This window comes from Dipodomys merriami, unplaced genomic scaffold (genome assembly GCF_024711535.1).
Source record: "Dipodomys merriami isolate MVZ:Mamm:240054 unplaced genomic scaffold, mDipMer1.0.p SCAF_69, whole genome shotgun sequence".
NCBI lineage: Eukaryota > Metazoa > Chordata > Mammalia > Rodentia > Heteromyidae > Dipodomys > Dipodomys merriami.
Window position 1 is genome coordinate 5,893,585 of NW_027206279.1, and position 18,813 is coordinate 5,912,397.

The 18,813-nt window shown below is 43.5% G+C and overlaps 2 protein-coding genes across 8 annotated transcripts; one reads left to right on the forward strand and one right to left on the reverse strand.

Moving 5' to 3' along the window:
- Positions 1-1,228: 1,228 nt before the first annotated feature.
- On the reverse strand, positions 1,229-7,447 carry Lrrc57 (leucine rich repeat containing 57). Of its 4 annotated transcripts, none has more exons than XM_070005901.1 (6): positions 7,277-7,447; positions 6,814-6,919; positions 6,593-6,731; positions 5,760-6,028; positions 3,338-3,523; positions 1,229-2,384 (listed from the first exon to the last, which is right to left on the reverse strand). In XM_070005901.1, the coding sequence occupies exons 1-6, from the start codon at positions 7,327-7,329 to the stop codon at positions 2,343-2,345; spliced, it is 795 nt and encodes a 264-aa protein (XP_069862002.1). In that variant the 5' UTR covers positions 7,330-7,447; the 3' UTR covers positions 1,229-2,342. The 4 variants fall into 4 exon arrangements, with proteins under 4 accessions (XP_069862002.1, XP_069862001.1, XP_069862003.1 ...); XM_070005900.1 differs by having other exon boundaries at positions 7,227-7,387; XM_070005902.1 differs by lacking the exon at positions 7,277-7,447 and adding an exon at positions 7,003-7,190.
- On the forward strand, positions 7,412-18,435 carry Haus2 (HAUS augmin like complex subunit 2). 4 transcript variants are annotated; one of them, XM_070005905.1, is made up of 6 exons: positions 7,412-7,510; positions 10,114-10,206; positions 11,339-11,408; positions 13,712-13,844; positions 17,002-17,110; positions 18,028-18,435. In XM_070005905.1, exons 1-6 carry the CDS (start codon positions 7,412-7,414, stop codon positions 18,226-18,228), a joined length of 705 nt encoding a protein of 234 aa, XP_069862006.1. In that variant the 3' UTR covers positions 18,229-18,435. The 4 variants fall into 4 exon arrangements, with proteins under 4 accessions (XP_069862006.1, XP_069862007.1, XP_069862009.1 ...); XM_070005906.1 differs by having other exon boundaries at positions 7,412-7,504; XM_070005908.1 differs by lacking the exons at positions 7,412-7,510; positions 11,339-11,408; positions 13,712-13,844 and having other exon boundaries at positions 10,125-10,206.
- The last annotated feature ends 378 nt before the right edge of the window (positions 18,436-18,813 follow it).

Sequence of the window (18,813 nt, forward strand, 5' to 3'; positions counted from 1 at the left end):
GCTTGAACTCAGAGCCTGGATGCTGCCCCTGAGCTTTTCTGTTCAAAGTAGTGCCTACCACTTTGAACCACAGTTCCACTTCTTGTTTTCCGGTGTTTATTTTTTTTGGGGGGGAGGCGGGGGGGGTCCGGTCGTGGGGCCTGAACTCTTGGCCTGGGCGCTGTCCAAAAGCAATTCAGCTCAAGGCTAGCACTCTACCACTTGAGCCACAGCGCCACTTCTGGCTTTTTTTTTTATGTGGTGCTGAGGAATCAAACCCAGGGTCTCATGCATGCAAGGCAAGTGCTCTACCACTGAGCCACCTTCCCAGACCTTTTCTGGTGTTTAATTGGAGATAAGAATCTCAGAGAGGAGCCGGGCCCTGGTGGCTCACGCCTGTAATCCTAGCTACTCAGGAGGCTGAGATCTGAGGATCGCGGTTCAAAGCCAGCCCGGGCAGGAGAGACCTTGAGACTCCTATCTCCAATAAACCACCAGAAAACCGGAAGTGGCGCTATAGCTCAAGTGGTAGAGCGCTCACCTTGAGCTGAAGAGCTGAAGGACAGCGCCCAGGCCCAGAGTTCAAGCCCCACGGCCAACCAAAAAAAAATCTCAGAGAGGGCTGGGAAGGTGGCTCAGTGGTAGAGCTCTTGCCTTGCATTCCTGAGGCCCTGGGTTCGATTCCTCAGCACCATATAAGCAAAAAGAAAAAAGCCGAAAGTGGCTCTGTGGCTCAAGTGGTAGAGCGCTAGCCTTGAGCTGAAGAGCTGAGGGACAGTGCCCAGGCCCAGAGTTCAGGCCCCACGACTGGACCCAAAAAAAAAAAAAAAAAAAAAAAAAGAATCTCAGAGACTTTCAGAGACTTTTCTGCCCCAGGCTGGCTTTGAATCATAATTTTCAGAGCTCAGCCTCTTGAGTAGCTAGGATTACAAGTGTGAGCCACCAGTGCCCAGCCTTAAGATATCTTTAGGCTAAATTTAACCACTGTTAAGATTTGTCAGTATATCTTCAGTAAGATAAAGTCAGAAAGTGAACAAAATGGTAGCTTTCTAAATGTTCATGTCAGTCAGTGACAATCTGAACCCCTCTACCTTTGTACTTTATGTTAGCTTTTTCCTGTGTTAAATCAGTTTTCCAAAGGGGTCTCATTGTGACATTTCTGTACATGCATACAATGTATCCTCACCCCCCCCCCTTGCTGTTCTCCTTTATTCCACTCACTCTTAAAACAATGTAAACAGTATACACCTTTATAGCTTCCTAACCACAGAAGGGTTATTATCAGTCACATGAAGGCATTTCATTACTCAGCAGTCCTAAACAAGAACATGAGACTTTCCTTCCCAATCAGTTTACTTTCAAAGAACAAAGGACAGTTTACAAGTTAAAGTTGAGTGCTTTCTTTAAAGGACTATTAACCTTGCTTCCCATCAAAGTTAGTTATAAATTGTTTATTTAGTGTTTTTCTCATTTAGAGAATAAACCTGATTAACATGGGTTGTTCTAAAATATTGCAGCAATGATTTCTTAAAGGTAATTTGATTAGTAGAGTTATAAATACAAAAAGGGCGAAGAGATTACCAGAAATAAGACATGATTTTTTTAACAAAACTTCAGGAACATCTTGATTATTAAAATCTTACAAGGGTTGCATATACAGTTTTAGCTCTCCAGAGTCTTCTACCAGTAAGGCACCTGCAATAGAGAATTTGCTACTGCAGCCTTGGGAAATACCTTTTGTGTTAGTGCTTCTCCAACAAAGCACACTTTGATCAAGATCACAGCACTTGCCTAGCAAGTGTGAGGCCTTACTTTTAAGCCCCAGTATAGGAAAAAAAAAAATCACCATATATTTATGTACAGTCTAAATTCTAAGTATAAACTGCCGGCTGAACAGACAGACTGGGATAAAATCCTAAGTTCTTGGATTAACCATAACAAGTTTTCATAAAATTAGGACGTGGTAACACAGAGACGGAATGGCACTAACTTTATGGAAGCCCACACATTGAAACGAAACGTAATTCCAAGCTGTGGTGTGGAGCTATTCTGTTACCAGGCAGCACCCCCTCGCTGTATAAATAGCAACTAGCGACTGATTTCTTAAAGCCAAGCTAATGATGGGTGTTGAAGATCATTATTGTCCATTGCCCTATTCATGACTCAACATGGAAGACTCTGTCTCCTTACTTGAGATAATAGCCCTGAAAAGGAAGAAAGGTCATTGAGTGAAATGTAATTTCCTGGAGTGTCATCTCCTTTCTGCAGATCTCCTTGACAATGGCCTGAGCCTTTGGCTCAGCCAGAATCCAACAGAGGTTCCAAGTCAACATCTTGTAAGGTCCCCATGGTCCCGGAGAACATCATGCAAACTTCTTCTTGGTGGCTGTGAACCTCTCCATGTACTAAAAATCACGAAAGAAAAACATAAGGGGTATTTTGACATAATTGAAGTCAGGCTATTTGTTACTTAGGTTTTTGTTTTTCTGTTTTTTGCTTTTGGATTTGGTCCATTGTGTACAAAAGCTTGCTAATTTTAGAGGCAAATTTAAAGCATGTAATTTTTTTTAATTTAATAAGAAACATATTCAAAGGATGTTTTATAGCCGGGCGCTGGTGGCTCACGCCTGTAATCCTAGCTACTCAGGAGGCTGAGATCTGAGGATCGCGGTTCAAAGCCAGCCCGGGCAGGAGAGACCGTGAGACTCCTATCTCCAATAAACCACCAGAAAACCGGAAGTGGCGCTGTAGCTCAAGTGGTAGAGCGCTCGCCTTGAGCTGAAGAGCTGAGGGACAGCACCCAGGCCCAGAGTTCAAGCCCCACAACTGACCAAGAAAAAAAAAAAAAAAAAAGGATGTTTTATAGCCAAGACATCAGTGGCACATGTCTTGTAATCATAGCTACTCAGGAGACTGAAATCAGAGATCAGGTTTGAAGCTAGCCTGGGTAGGAAGTCCATATGAGACTCATCTCCAACTAATCACCAAAATGTCAGAAGTGAAGCTGCGGCTCAAATGAAGCACCACCCTTGCTACCCTTGAATGAAAAAGCTAAGGGACTGCACCCAGGCTCTGAGTTCAAGCCACAGAACTGACACCACACACACACACACACACACACACACACACACACACACACACACACACACACACACACACACACACACACACACACACACACACACACACACACACACACAACAGATGCCTTAAAAGAGCTTTCTATAGAGAAAACCATCTTCACACAAGACCAGGTGGCCAGTTTTTAGAGCCCTCTTCGAATGAGAAAGAGCAAATGTACACATGTGAGTTACCTCTTGAAGAATACCTAGAAATGCAGGGGCATGGCAATACATACCTTATCATAACCTTCCAGTTCTCGAAGCTTCTTTATTTCAAAAAGATTCCCTTCCACAGCAAGCAGACAGATCTGGGAATCACTGAGAATGCTCTGTGGAAGCATGCTGAGCTCAAGACAGTTCTCTTCCAGTCGAAGAACTTTAAGGCGAGGGCAGCAAGATATCTTTATTGAGATCTGAGAGATCTGCAGAGACAATAGTGAGCACGATAATGGGAAAAAGCATAAGCCTTAGAATGCATTTTACTAGATTAAAACAACAAAAAGAATCTTGACTTGGTCGTCCTAGTTCTTTCCCACCTCCATTTTCTCACTGCCTACTCTCTGCAGAAGCCTCTGTTACATACCTTCTGTTACTCCTCCTCCACTTTTAAAAATAAGATGCTTTTTTTTTTTTTGAAGGTCAGCATTGGCTTTTTGGAAACAAATAATTCTGACAAAAGGGCTGTATGTTCATTAGAGAAACTTTGATACTGTTTAGAGGAAAAAAAGTTGTAAGCTACCACCCAGAAATCATCACTATAAACATTTTGATACATTTGCTGCCAACCTTTTGCAGTATTCATGAATACAAACCACTTTACTGCCATGGTTCTCATTCCCTATTGCATTTCATCTTAACTTGTCCCTTCCTTGAAACCTTTTCCTGTATTAAGCACTTAAGTTTCTATTCCTATCTTTTCTTTCTGACCTATAGCTTCCCTTTTTTGTTTTTGTCCATTATGGGCCTTGAACTCAGGGCCTGGGCACTGTCCCTCAGCTCTTCAACTCAAGGCTAGCACTCTACCTTGAGCCACAGCACCATTTCTGGTTTTCTGAGTGGTTTATTGGAGATAAGAGTCTCACAGATTTTCCTGCCCAGGCTGGTTTTGAACCACAATCCTCAGATCTCAGCCTCCTGAGTAGCTAGGATTATAGGCATGAGCCACCAGCGCCCAGCTTAGCTTCCCTTCTTTATGGGTATTTTTCAAAAACAGTCCTTAAGGGCTGGGAAGGTGGCTCAGTGGTAGAGCACTTGCCTTGCATGCTTGAGGCCCTGGGTTCGATTCCTCAGCACCGCATAAGAAAAAAGCTGGAAGTGGCACTGTGGCTCAAGTGGTAGAGTGCTAGCCTTGAGCTGAAGAGCTGAGGGACAGCGCCCAGGCCCAGAGTTCAGGCCCCACGACCGGACCCAAAAAAAACCCAAAAAACAAAAAAACAGTCCTTAATCACTTCATTATTTAATCTTTTCTCTTAGCAATCTTATTCATTTTTGTTCGTAAGTCATTATGACCTCAAAATCTATACCTAGATTTCCTTCTACTCATCTCTTCCACTTTTCTATCTCCAACTTTCAGCAAAACATTTTCTCCTAGATAACTTCACTACAATCAACTCAGCATGTCTATTCCTAATAGCACTGTTTGCTTACGCCAATACTAAGTAACTGACTCATTCACCTTTGCTGATTAAATGCTCCAAGTCTCTCAGTCCCTGATGAGAAGTCTCCCCTCTCCCCATGCTGGGAACTGGGCTTCATTTCATGCATGGCTAGGCAAGTGCTCTATCACTGAGCTATGCACCAAGCCCCAAATCACCTAGTTTTATAGACTGATCATCCTAGACCATCTAGGAAGGAAATCAATCTCTCTCTCTCTCTCTCTCTCTCTCTCTCTGCCCTCTGTCTGTCTGTCTCTCCTCTCCCTCTCCCAGTCTCCCTCCTCCCCTCCCCCCAACCAAGATTGGGACTCAAACTCACTATCACATGCTTGCTTTTGCTCATTGGCTGGTTCTCTACCATCTGAGCCACACCTTCAAACCAAACCAAGAACTCTCTAGAAATGCATATGCTTAGATTTCATCCTAGGTTTACTAAATAAGAAAATTAAGTATGAAGTCCAGTGATGATGCAAACCAAGTTCCCTGGGCCTGATAAGCTTCCAGAATAATGGGGAAAAGAAAACATAAAGCTGTCCAACAATAAAATTGACTAGTACCAGAAAGCCTATCACTTAAATGTGCTGTTTTTGTTGTTGTTGTTTTGGCAAAAGCAGGATGTAAGTTTAACAAAGATCAAGACAACCTCTGATACCTGACTCTCAGAATCTATGCATTTCTTATTCCCATACTAGATCCCTGGCAAGACTCACTACATGTATAGGGGCATGTTGACATGATCTGAAGAACTTTAAGATTTGTGGAGCTTTTAGTAAATAATTTTTGAGATTATCTCACCCTGTTTGTTACTCATCCCACTCTTTCCCAAACAGTCTACACTACAAACATACCCAAATTAATTCCATGGCACTTTGGGCATTGAAATTCACTTATAGAATATACATTTCTTATCTTCTCTGACACTGCATGACTACAGTTAAGAGGTTATAAAACAATTATAAATTGAAATAAATGCTAGTTTTCGAAAAAGCCCTAAGCTTAAGACCTGGTTCTGGTTGAGGTTGAGTTCAATGGCCTGCAGCTCTCCCACTGTGTCAGGTATACTCCGAATTTGGTTTTTAGAGAGATCCACTACATCCAGGTGCCGCAGGCTACAAAGTTGGGGTGGTAGTGCTCCCAGTTGGTTCCCAGAGATACTCAGGGTCTTGAGGGCAGAGAGCTGTCCAAAGGTAGATGGCAGCTCTCTCAAGTGATTGTTGTTCAGGCTTAACGTCTCTAGTTTTTTCAGATTGCATAACTCATCGGGCAGAACAGCTAGCAAAGAAAACATTAAAAAATATAAATCAAAGCTGTAAAAATATCTTTAGTAAAGTTTATAAACTTTCTGGCAACCTGCATTAATCCCTTGTTAATATATGTATAATTATTAAAACATACCGGTTTTATGTTTTGCATTTACCAGTACAGTTACTATTCAAAGGCGAGAGTACCAACAAAATACTGGAGAGCACTTATTTAGATGTCTAATGGGCTCTTTTTTGTGTGTGTAATGGCACAATGGGACAATTTCGGGAAGGCTCTTATTCAATCCTTCCAAAGAAAACTTCGTTTTACATCATATTCCAAAGGCCTTTCAAGTCCAAATTCACCCAGCAGTAATCCTTATAGTACGTAGTCAGTCTACGAGGATGGACCCCTTCAGGGGTAGAAAGCTTCAAGGACTCTCATACTCTGCATCTTTGCGTCCTCTGAACTGTTTTATAACAACGAAAATGAGCTTATAAGAGAACACTAACCCTTCCTAACTGCTGATCACGAGGAGCCAACAATACCGAGGCAGCCAAAAAGAAAGAAAAAGGGGGGGGGGGGAAGCCATACTCAGTTTGTTGTTGTTCAGGGAGAGGCTCTTGAGTAGAGTGAACTTCCCTATCAGCACGGGCGGGAGGCTGTCGATCTTGTTGTTGGACAAGTCGATGGTCCTAAGGTTGCTGCTCAGCTTCTGCAACTCTGAGGGGAACTGGAGAGAGGGAGTTGACCAGCGTGGAGAATCCCTCACCGATGGACCTTCGTCACCCCATCTCCCCCCTACCCAGACTCACCTCAGTCAGCCCGCGATCCTTCAGCTGAAACACACCAGTTTTCTGCGCCGTTTCTACGTGAGCGCGGAGGGCACTGTTTCCCATCCTGGCGCTGCGGCTCAGGTCCCTGCGGGAAGGAAGTGTGACTGTCACCGTTCCGGGTTCCAGGCACTCGGGTCCAGGCCACACGGGCGCCGGGTCAGCTGTCACCTCCTTCCGATCCCAGGATCCCGGGGGTGTAGGGAGGCGGAGGGTGGGGGCAGCCCAAGAGTGACCAGCAAAGAACGGGCAGGACTACCAAGTCCTGATGCTTCGGTTTGTGTTGTGCTGTGCAGCCGTACAGTGAGCCAGGCGCCTGTGCAGGAGCCGGGGCGGGGCGGGGTGGAGGCGGGGGGTGCGGGAGGGTGGCGGCGCGGGGAGGGGGAAGAACTCGCCGTCTACGGGCTCGGCTGCAGACAGGAGACCCCCGGGAACCCGCGCTCGCCTGGGATGCGCTGCCCGGGCTTCCGCCAGGGCGGGCACGCCCTGTGACGTCATCGAGCGGCGCCGCGCGTTCTCCCCGGCCCCGCCTTCGCTTCACAACTCCCGCCGCCATCCCGTTAGGTTCGTTCCAACCGTCATGGCGGTTCCCAACCCGTGGGACCCGGCCAGCGCGTCCAACGCAGCTGGCCTGCTGCTGAACCAGTTGGTGACTTCAGGGATGGTCACTGAGGTGCGGGTGAGGGCGGCGATGGCGTCGTCAACGGGGCGCCTCCGGTGGCGACAGAATTGGGCTGTGAGGTGGTGGTGGGGGCCGTGGGAGGGGTGGGGGGCCGGGCCGGGCCGCTGGGCTGGGGCCGAGGGCACGGAGCCGCTGGCGGGCAGCTACCGGAACCTTTCTGACGAAGGTTCCTTTGAAAGCGAGGATCTGAGGGGATGGCCTTTCGGCTAGATTTGAGTGTTTATTTTTCGGTCCGTCGTGGGGTTTGAACTCGGGGCCTGGGCCTCTGTCCCTCAGCTCTTCAGCTCAAGGCTAGTGCTCTACCACTTGAGCCACAGCGCCACTTCCGGCTTTTTTCTGCTTATGTGGTGCTGAGGAATCGAACCCAGGGCCTCATGCATGCAAGGCAAGCACTCTACCACTGAGCCAGAGATGAGGATCGAACTTGCACTTGCCAAGCAAGTGCTCTTCCACTGGACTAAGCCTCCAGCCCCTGCTTAGAGTATTTTTTAAAAAAGATTATTGTTATTATAATGGTGATGTACAGAGGGGTTACAGTTAACCTAAATCATGTAAAGAGTACATTGCCATTTGGACAACATCAACTCTTCCCTTGCTCTCTCTAAGAGCATCAATTAAAGGTAAAAAAGAAGAAGAAAGGATACTAGCGGAAAAAGATGCAGAAGACTGGAACGTAAATAGAGACACGTTAATTGTGAGGAGAGAAAAAAGATTAGCTGCAGAGGTGACAGTTTTAGGGTGGGGAAGGAATTTTGATATAAAGAGAAAACAGAAAAGTTTAAAAGGTAAACTCATCTGCCAAAATTAACGATTTATAAAAACGTATAATTTTATATTTGTATAAAAGTCGTTAGAGACTTCTAATACCTTAAGGCATTTAGTATCAACACTATGCTGAGGACCTCTTGCTTGGTAGGTTGGTTTGTTTCATCAGCTGACAATCTGCCACTTTAGCCATGCCTACAACTCCTTCTGATTTTTTTGCTAGTTATTTTGTGTTTTGCTGGTTATTTTGGAGGTAAGGGTCTAGTGAACATTTCTGTCTGGGCTGGCTTTGCACTTTGATCATCATAAACCTCTGGCACCCAGCCACAGCAAGGCTTTTTTTTTTTTATGCTGATCTTGGGGTTTGAACTCAGAGCTTGGGAGCTGTCCCTGAGCTGTTTTGCTCAAGGCTTACGCCACAGTTCTACTTCTGGCTTCTATAAATTAAGAAACTAAAACCTAATAAGCAGAGTCAAGAGGATGAAACCAAGGGATGAAGAAGGTTATATTTATATTTTGAAACAACCTGCAACATAAAATACCAGTGTAACTCAGATCATTAAGGATGAGAAATTTTTGTTTTATATTATTTATTTTTGGCCAGTCTTGGGGCTTGAACTCAGGGCCTGGACATCTGTCCCTAAGCCTCTCTGGGCTCAGACTAGCACTGTACCACTTGAACCACAGTGCCACTTCTGGCTTTTTCTGTTTATGTGTTACTGAGGAATCGAACCCAGGGCTTCATGCATGCTAGGCCAGCACACTACCTCTAGGCCACATTCACAGCCCAAGGATGAGATTTTTTTTTTTTTTTTTTTTTTGTCAGTCATGGGGCTTGAACTCTGGGCTTGGGCGCTGTCCCTCAGCTCTTCAGCCCAAGGCGAGTGCTCTACCGCTTGAGCCACAGCGCCACTTCCAGTTTTCCAGTGGTTTATTGGAGATGAGAGTCTCACAGACTTTTCTGCCCAGGCTGGCTTTGAACTATGATCCTCAGATCTCAGCCTCCTGAGTATCTAGGATTACAGCCGTGAGCCACTGGCGAAGGATGAGAAATTTTAAAAGGAGTAGCTTTTATAGAAAACACAAACATTCATTTATACAAGACAGTAAATATGAACAAAGACAGAGTGATTGATTCATATGTAATTTATATCATCTGATTAATCAAGTAAATAATTCCACAGGAGGGAGAAGTGTTGCATTTTAGCTCCAGGAAGGTCAGAGAAACTTCTAGGTCATTTGGAAGGACAGAGGTAATTCTTTCACAACCTCAGCCTTCAAAAGTCCTCCCATAAGTTATCAGTAATACAAACCTTTTGTGCATTGTACTTTAGGAAATAGTACAAAATGATTCTTTTTTCTTTTTTCTTTCTTTCTTTTTTTTTTTTTGCCAATCCCGGGGCTTGAACTGTGGTCCTGGGAACTGTTCCTGAGCCTCTTTGTGCTCAAGGCTAGCACTCTACCACTTGAGCCACAGTGCCACTTCTAGTCTTTTCTGGGTAATTTATTGGAGACAAGATTCTCACAGACTTTTCTGCATGGGCTGGCTTTGAACTGGGATCCTCAAATCTCAGCCTCCTGAGTAGCTAGGATTATAGGTATGAGCCACCAGTATCTGGCTTTCTTGTTACTTCTTTTTAAAATACTAGAGCAAGAGATTTGTAACAGTGAAAGATTCTAAAAACATTATATATGCATAGCTACTGTTTTGCTCTGTTCTTCATGTTTGTGGGCATTGTTGAGTGTAAAGTCCTTTAAAACCCTGGCCATACTATCCCAGTGTTCACAGAAACTTTTTTGATATACTGCTGTTTTCTCTGTTTGTTTACCAATAGGAAATGTTAAATATGTCCAAGAAAACAGCTCCTTGCTTTGAGAATTTCTCCAGATTACAGCAGATCAATAATATTCAAGCTGAAATCTACCAGGTAAGTTATGTTGATTTGTTTTCTTTTTACTTCTTTTATTTTTTAATTTTTAATTTTTGGGTCCGGTCGTGGGGCCTGAACTCTGGGCCTGGGCGCTGTCAGCTCTTCAGCTCAAGGCTAGCACTCTACCACTTGAGCCACAGCGCCACTCCCGGCTTTTTTCTTTTTGCTTATGTGGTGCTGGGGAATCAAACCCAGGGCCTCATGCATGCAAGGCAAGCACTCTACCACTGAGCCACCTTCCCAGCCCTTTCTTTTTACTTCTACAGAGAAAAAAAAAATCTTACAGGTTGACCCATTGTAACAATGAGAAGTACAAGACACTGTTGAAAACCAACTTTACAACTTGGGTGGGGGAGGGAGAGAGGAGTTGGGGAGGTGGGAAGGAAAGGAATGGTAGGGGAAAAACAAAGGAGAAGGTAACAATGCTCAATAGAAAATGTATTTATTACCTTACTCATGTTAACTGTAACCCCTCTGTACAGTATTTTTACAATAAAAAATATTTAAAAATCTTAGGCTGGGGTGTATATATAGTTCAGCAGAAGTGCAAGTGCTTATTATATGCAGGGACCTGGCTTTAATTCCAGCACCAAAATAAAACTAAAACATTGATTTAAACATAATTCCCTTGTTAGTGTCTAACATGTAGCTGGATAGAGGTTTATTGTAGTAGTTTCAAGTAGTAGTGAATTGTTGTAAGGATAACTCTACAAGGGATCTATAGGAGAACAGGAATAATAGAATGAAAATTTCAATAAATAACCCAGGCCATTGCACAAATCATCCTTCTGCTTTCCACTTCAGGAATGATATCTTATAACATGTTTTTTGGGGGCTGGGAATGTGGCTGAGTGGTAGAGTGTTTTCCTAGCATGCATAAAACCCTGGGTTCGTTTCCTTAATACCACATAAACAGAAAAAGCCAGAAGTGGCACTGTGGCTCAAGTGGTAGAGTGCTAGACTTGAGCAAAAGAAGCTCAGGGACACTGCCCAGACCCTTAGTTCAAGCCCCAGGACTGACTTAATTAATTAATTAAAGTTTAAAGACTGTCCATTTTATCAATATTTAAGCCTTTAACTGCAGGATACTTTCCAGGTAGAGCTAATGTTAGTTTTGTTTCTACTGTAGAAAAGGCTGGAAATTGAGCTTCTGGAACTAGAAAAAGAGTCAGCAGACGTTATTCATCCTTTCTATTTGAGTAAGTGATTTATTTAAGTGGGTAAGCTTGGAAATACAACTTCTTGGATTATTATAAATAAGCGCCAGGCAATAAGATTTTGATGTGCCATAATTTTTCTGAGTTAGGTCCCATAACTAACCAAAGTCTTCTGTTTAACTTCACTAGTGCAGATAGCATAGACAATGTTCTAAATTAGCTCCGGGGCTGGGAAAGTGGCTCAGTGGTAGAGCGCTTGCCTTGCATGCATGAGGCCCTGGGTTCGATTCCTCAGCACCACATAAGCAAAAAGAAAAAAAGCCAGAAGTGGCGCTGTGACTCAAGTGGTAGAGCGCTAGCCTTGAGCTGAAGAGCTGAGGGACAGTGCCCAGGCCCAGAGTTCAGGCCCCATGACTGGACACAAAAACAAAACAAAACAAAAAACTAAATTAGCTCCTGTAGTCTGCTTTCTGTTGCTATAACGCAGCATATGATATTGGCTAAAGTAAACAGTAGAAAACTTTGTTTAGTGCACAGTTTGATAGATCTCAGGACACACACGGCATTGACTTTTGGCTATAGTGAGGACTTTGTGGTCCATGCCATCACAATGGTAGAACATTTGTCAAGAAGTAATGATCCGATGGCAAGAGAGATTCAGGGAGCCGGGCCTCATGCCTCATGCCTGTAATCCTAGCTACTCAGAAGGCTGAGATCTGAGGATCGCGGTTCAAAGCCACCCCGGGCAGGAAAGTCCGTGAGACTCTTATCTCTAAAAAAACCACTAGAAAACCGGAAGTGGTGCTGTAGCTCAAGTGGTAGACTGCTCGCCTTGAGCTGAAGAGCTCAGGGACAGCACGCAGGCCCAGAGTTCAAGCCCCACGACCGACCAAAAAAAAAAAAAAAGATTCAGGGGTCAGGATTATTCTTTTAAGACAACCCTTCCAAGAGAACTAAGTACTAACCAGAATCCCAAGACTATGTTAAGTACTTCTTACCATGGATCTCCTAAAGACTTTATTCCACCTTCCAATGGGGGACCACTTTAACTTCCACCATGGAATTTCCTGCAGGAATCCTAATTCCCACAGACCCATTACAATTCGCTCTTTGTCTCACACATTCCTCAATCTTGAGGAATTTAGGATGCTGTGTTACCTGGCTATTTATATTTAGGTTGGTATGCACATTCTGTCAAGCTTACCAGAAGCATACATGCCTGTACCTCTGAGATACCCTGAGCAGAATTCAAGTAGAAGCCAATGTTGGAAGGTACCTAAGCTCCACCTAAGTGAAAGGAAAGTAATATGTATTGGAACACCTTTTGTATGATCTTTTCAGTTCCAGTTAGTTTTTGGTAGTACATTCCAGTCTCTGAAGTCATGGCTGATAATCAGTCTGGTCTTTGGTCCCTTGTGGTGGGAATGAACATGCCTTTGCTGTCAGTCTAATTGCATAAATAGGGGGGGATAGAGAGTATAAGGAAAGGCTCCCTTCCCTCCTCCCTCTCGCCCCTTCAGACCTGGGACTGTCCCTGAGCTTTTTTTGCTCAAGACTAGCACTCCACCACTTGAGCCACAGCTCCACTTCTGGCTTTTTGGTGGTTAATTGGAGATAAAATTCTCCTGGACTTTCTTTCCCAGGTGGATTTTGGACTGTGATCAGCTCTTAAGCTACCAGCACCTGGCAAGATTATGTTTTTTAATGTTCCTAGTAAATAATGTTAAGAGGAGGATAGGAAAAGTAAGTAATAGGATAGGACAATAAATAATGTTAGCTGTCAGATAGAAGAAACTTTATGTGAAGAATGTGGCTCTGGCTATAATCACTGATTTGATTGTCAGCAGGAAAGAGAAAGTAGTTGAAAATGAATATTATTATTACATCTGGCCAAGAGGAGCTATTTAGAAGAGAAATTATGGAGTTTTATTTTTATTTACTTTTTTTTAAGGTAGAGTCTTAGTTCTGTTGCCCAGGCTGGTTTTAAACTCCTGACCTCAAGTGATCTTCTGCCTCAGACTCCAAGTGCTGAAATGACAACTTGTGCCACCATACTTGGCTTGAGATTAACTTTTTTTTTTGGGGGGGGGTCCGGTCGTGGGGCCTGAACTCTGGGCCTGGGCGCTGTCCCTCAGCTCTTCAGCTCAACCACTTGAGCCACAGCGCCACTTCTGGCTTTTTTCTTTTTTCTTATGTGGTGCTGAGGAATTGAACCCAGGGCCTCATGCATGCAAGGCAGGCGCTCTACCACTGAGCCACCTTCCCAGCCTGTGATTCATTTTTGATGTTGGTATTGCCAAATCAAAGAAGAAATTAGTGACTTTAATTTCTGTTGTTGACTGTAGCTCAAAAGTGTCAGACTCTGCAAAGCATGAATAGCCATTTAGAAGCTGTGCTAAAAGAGAAGAGGTCCCTGAGGCAAAGACTGCTGAAGCCCATGTGCCAGGAAAACTTACCTCTGGAAGCTGTTTATCACAGGTTAGATGGAGAAGTAGAAATGCATTTTCTGAGGGTAGTTTTGGTTTAGACTAGTAGTTGTTTTGTAACATGATTCATGAAGGAATGTATTTATTATTGGTTGTATTTGTTTACAGTATTAATGTCAATACATTAAAGGGGAAAGAAAATCCTTTACATTAAAATCATTATAGTGGGGCTGGGAAGGTGGCTCAGTGGTAGAGCGCTTGCCTTGCATGCCTGAGGCCCTGGGTTTGATTCCTCAGCACCACATAAGCAAAAAGAAAAAAAAAGCCGGAAATGGCGCTGTGGCTCAAGTGGTAGAGCGCTAGCCTTGAGCTGAAGAGCTGAGGGACAGCGCCATGCCCAGAGTTCAGGCCCCACGACCGGACCCAAAAAATAAATAAATAAATAAAATAAAATCATTATAGTTTGTCGGGCACTGGTGGCTCACACCTGTAATCCTAGCTACTGAGGAGGCTGAGATCTGAGGATCACGGTTCAAAGCCAACCTGGGCAGAAAAGTCCGTGAAACTCTTATCTCCAATTAACCACTAGAAAACTGGAAGTGGTGCTCTGGCTCAAGCAGCAGAGTGCTCTCCTTGAGCTGAAGAGCTGAGGGACAGCGCCCAAGCCCAAAGTTCAAGCCCCACGACCGACAAAAAAAAAAAAATCATTACAGTTATAGAGGAGTTATAAATTGCAGTTTTAGTGAAAAAAAAGTAGATACATAACATGTAGCAAGGTACGTAGGTGTACACTTTTTTGTAAATTTATTATTAAATTGATATTGCCTCTATATAAAAATTGTGTTGAAAGTGTTTAATATGGACAGATGAGAACAGTTTTGATTAAGGCAGGAAAAAAACCAGGGTTCTGGTCTCATCTCTGTGGCTTATTTGCCTCAAAGTCTTGTACAAATAATTTAAATTTTGCCTTAATTTCCTAGTCCAAAGGATGGAAATGGTTTGTATTGCTGTTTCTCCAAGGAGCATTGCAACTATTAAAGTGTAGATTATTATTAAAAATAATGAAAGGAAGGCTGGGGATGTGGCTTAGTGGAAAAGTGCTTGCTTAGCATGCAGAAAGCCCTGGGTTCAATTCCTCAGTACCATATAAACTGAAAAGGCTGGAAGTGGTGCTGTGGCTGAAGTGGTAGAGCTCTAGCCATGCGTAGAGAGGCTCAGGGACAGTGCCCAGGCCCTGAGTTCAAGGCCCATGACCAGCAAAATAATAATAATAATAATGAAGGAAGCATTGGGCATATGATTGCGTTTTCTACCGCTGCTTCATTAGCTGCCTTGGTAACGAATCAGTATCTTTTGTTTTTGTGGTATCAGGGCTTAAACTCAGGGCTCTAGCTTGGCTTGTGCAGCTGGGCTCTACCACTTAGAGTTATGCCTCCAACCCCTGCTTTTTGGAGATGGAGTCTCTTAGACTTTTCTTCCCAGGCTGAATTTGAACGATTGCACTGGATCTCAGCCTCTTTGGTAGCAAGGATTATGGGTGTGGGCCAACAGTACCTCTCTTTTTTTGACCAGTCCTAAGGATTGAACTCTGGGCATGGGCACTGTCTTTTGCTCAAGACTAGTGCTTTACACTTGAGCCTCAGCACCACTTCTGGCTTTTTCTGTGTATGTGGTGCTGAGGAATGGAACCCAGGGCTTCATGCATGCTAGGCAAGCACTCTACCACTAAGCCACCTTCCTAGCCCCCAACAGTATCATAAAGTGTCAGGAATAGATTTTGTTTTTTATTTATTTAAAAATTTTAAATATAGTTTAATTTTTTTTTTTGCCAATCTTGAGGCTTGAACTCTGGGCCTGGTCACTGTCACTGAGCTCCATTTTCTCAGAGCTAGCACTCTACCACTTGAGCCACTGTGCCACTTCTGCCTTCTTTTTTTTTCATTTTATTTTATTGTAAAGATGCTATACAGAGGGGTTAAGTTATATGACTCTTCTGCCATTTTCTGTGATTTAATTGGAGCTAATCTCACAGACTTTCCTGCCTGGGCTGGCTTCAAACTGCATTCCTCATATCTCAGCCTCCTGAATATCTAGGATTACAGGTGTAAGCCATGTAAGCCACTGATGCCTGGCTGCTTTTGATTTTTAATTTTAACAAGGATTTATTTTGGTGTAGCATGTTAATATAGAGACAAGTAGAAAAAGAGACTCCAAGCTGGGTCCTGGTGGCTCATGCCTGTAATCCTAGGTACTCAGGAGGCTGAGATCTGAGGATCGCAGTTCAAAGCCAGCCTGGGCAGGAGAGACCGTGAGACTCTTATCTCCAATAAACCACCAGAAAACCAGAAGTGGCGCTGTAGCTCAAGTTGTAGAGTGCTCGCCTTGAGCTGAAGAGCTGAGGGACAGCGCCCAGGCCCAGAGTTCAAGCGCCCAGGCCCAGAGTTCAAGCCCCCACGACCGACAAAAAAAAAAAAAAAAAGAGAGACTCCATGAGACTCTTTTCTTTCTTTTTTTTTTTTTTGGGGGGGGGCGCGGGGGGATCCAGTCATGGGGCCTGAACTCTGGGCCTGGGCGCTGTCCCTCAGCTCTACAGCTCAAGGCGAGCACTGTACCACTTGAGCCACAATGCCACTTCCGGCTTTTTTCTTTGTGCGTCTGTGGTGCTGAGGAATCAAACCCAGGGCCTCAGGCATGCAAGGCAAGCGCTCTACCACTGAGCCACCTTCCCACCCCACAGAGAACAATCTTTATCACTGATTATTTCCATGAATGCAATAAACCTACTGACTCATTTGGTTGATTATAATTCATTTATTTCCAATTAAGAGTCCTATAATGATTCCCACATGAGCCTGTAATCCTAGCTACTCAGGAGGCTGAGATTCAAGGATCTCAGTTTGAAGACAGCCTGGACAGGAAAGGAAAATAAAAAATAAGAATCCAGGGCTGGGAATGTGGCTTAATGGTAGAGTGCTTGCCTACCGTGCTTGAAGCCCAGGGTTGATTCCTCAGTATCACATAAACAGAGAAAGCAGAAGTGGTGCTGTGGCTTAAGTGATAGAGCTCTAGCCTTGAGCAAAAGAAGCTCAAGGACTGTGCCCAGGCCCTGATTCAAGCCCCAGGACTGCCCCCCCCCCCCAAAAAAAATCCTAATTAAAGTTAGAAAAGAAAGGAATCATAACTAAAGCAAAATTTTATCTTCTTTTCAGACACATGGTATGTTTGCTGGAATTGGCTGTGACTTTTATTGAGAAACTGGAAACCCATCTTGAAATAATTAGAAATATTCCTCATTTAGATACAAATCTAAAGAAAATGGTGAGTGTTGATCTAGGTATCTTTAGTTCTCTTGAAGCTAGACTCTCAGATGTAGTCTCCTTGCTTAACTTTAATGTGTGTGTGGAGGTGGAGGGTGCTGGGGATCACACCCAACGCCTAAGAAAGAAGTCTACCACTGAGCTATGTAACTCCAGTCCTTGGGGGTTTTTTTTGAGACAAGGTCTCACTGTGTAACCCAAAATAGAATTAAACTCATAATCCTCCTGTCTTCATCTCTGGAGTGTTAGCCTTTACAGGCATGTATCACAATACTTAGCTTTCGCTTAACATTTTTTTTCTGGTCATGGGGCTTGAACTCAGAGCCTGGGATGCTATCCCTGAGACTCTTCTCAAAGCTAATGCTCTACCATTTTGGGCCACAGCACCACTTCTGGTTTTCTGTTGGCTAATTAGAGATAAAAGTCTCACAGACTTTCCTGCTTGGGTTGACTTTGAACTACATTCCTCAGATCTCAGCCTCCTAAGCCGCTAGGATTACAGACATGAGCCATGTGGCTCATTTAGCTTTTTAATGGTTAATACTATGGCTAATTAATCAGAAGTGGGCTTTTTTTTTTTTTTTTTTTTTGTCAGTCGTGGGGTTTGAACTCAGCGCCTGGGCGCTATCCCTGAGATTCTTTTGCTAAAGGCTAGTGTTCTACCATTGAATCTCATGGCCTTTCCTACCCAGTCTGGTTTAGGGCTGGCTTAGAACCTTGATCCTCAGATCTCAGCCTCCTGAGTAGCTAGGATTGTAAGTGTGAGCTACTAGCTCCTGGCAGAAACAAGAGTTCAAACTCTATATTTTTATTATGTTTAAGTAGTTGTAGAAAAGGGTTTCAATTCACCATTTGTGATATGATAATGAAATAATGATAAATAAGATTTCTCTCTTCTTTTTCTTTCTAATGTTACAGAGCCAGGCATTAGCCAAGATGGACATTTTGGTGAATGAGACAGAAGAACTTGCAGAAAATATACTCAAGTGGCGAGAAAAACAAAAGGAAGTTTCCTTGAGTATCCCCAAAGTACTAGCTGAAGAAAATCATCTTCATAAACATGGCTTTATAGTATCTTGTACTTCTAAAGTTCATGCTCAAAGTATTGATACCAAGTGATTAACCACTTTATTTTTGCTGAATTGTATATAGTCATACAAGGTCAATTTCTAGTTAACTGTGACATAGATATTTATAGAATTTGCTGATGGAAATATTGGAATACCAAGATTTAGATTCATTTTGTTTTTTCTATATCTTTATATTCTGCTCTTCAGTAATGGTGATCTAACTTAGTTATGATAATTAAAAAGTAAATTAACCATTGCCCAGGAGATATTTTTCTTGTCTTTTTTATGGATGATTTATTTATTTATCTTTAAGTAGTTATACACAGGAGTTGCCATTTAACAAAGTAGTTTATGAATACAATGCATCTAGGTCATGTTTCACCCATCCCTCCCCCTACCCACCCATTCCCTCTTCACTCTTTTCAGTTTTGTAAGATAAACACTTGAATTTTTAATCAGTGTCTTAAAAGTAGCCTAAAGGGACATCCTTTTTTTTTTGTATGTGTGGGGGGGTCTGGTCGTGGGGCGTGAACTCTGGGTCTGGGCGCTGTCCCTCAGCTCTTCAGCTCAAGGCTGGCGCTCTACCACTTGAGCCACAGCACCACTTCCAGCTTTTTTCTTTTTGCTTATGTGG

Coding starts and splice junctions, on each gene's coding strand:
- Lrrc57 (XM_070005900.1), bottom strand. CDS start 7,387: ATGGCGGCGGGAGTTGTGAAGCGAAGGCGGGGCCGGGGAGAACGCGCG. Junction 6,920..7,226: donor TGCAGCCGAGCCCGTAGACG/GCGAGTTCTTCC, acceptor TCCTTCCCGCAG/GGACCTGAGCCGCAGCGCCA. Junction 6,732..6,813: donor AGGATCGCGGGCTGACTGAG/GTGAGTCTGGGT, acceptor CCCTCTCTCCAG/TTCCCCTCAGAGTTGCAGAA.
- Haus2 (XM_070005905.1), top strand. CDS start 7,412: ATGGCGGTTCCCAACCCGTGGGACCCGGCCAGCGCGTCCAACGCAGCT. Junction 7,511..10,113: donor GGATGGTCACTGAGGTGCGG/GTGAGGGCGGCG, acceptor GTTTACCAATAG/GAAATGTTAAATATGTCCAA. Junction 17,111..18,027: donor ATACAAATCTAAAGAAAATG/GTGAGTGTTGAT, acceptor CTAATGTTACAG/AGCCAGGCATTAGCCAAGAT.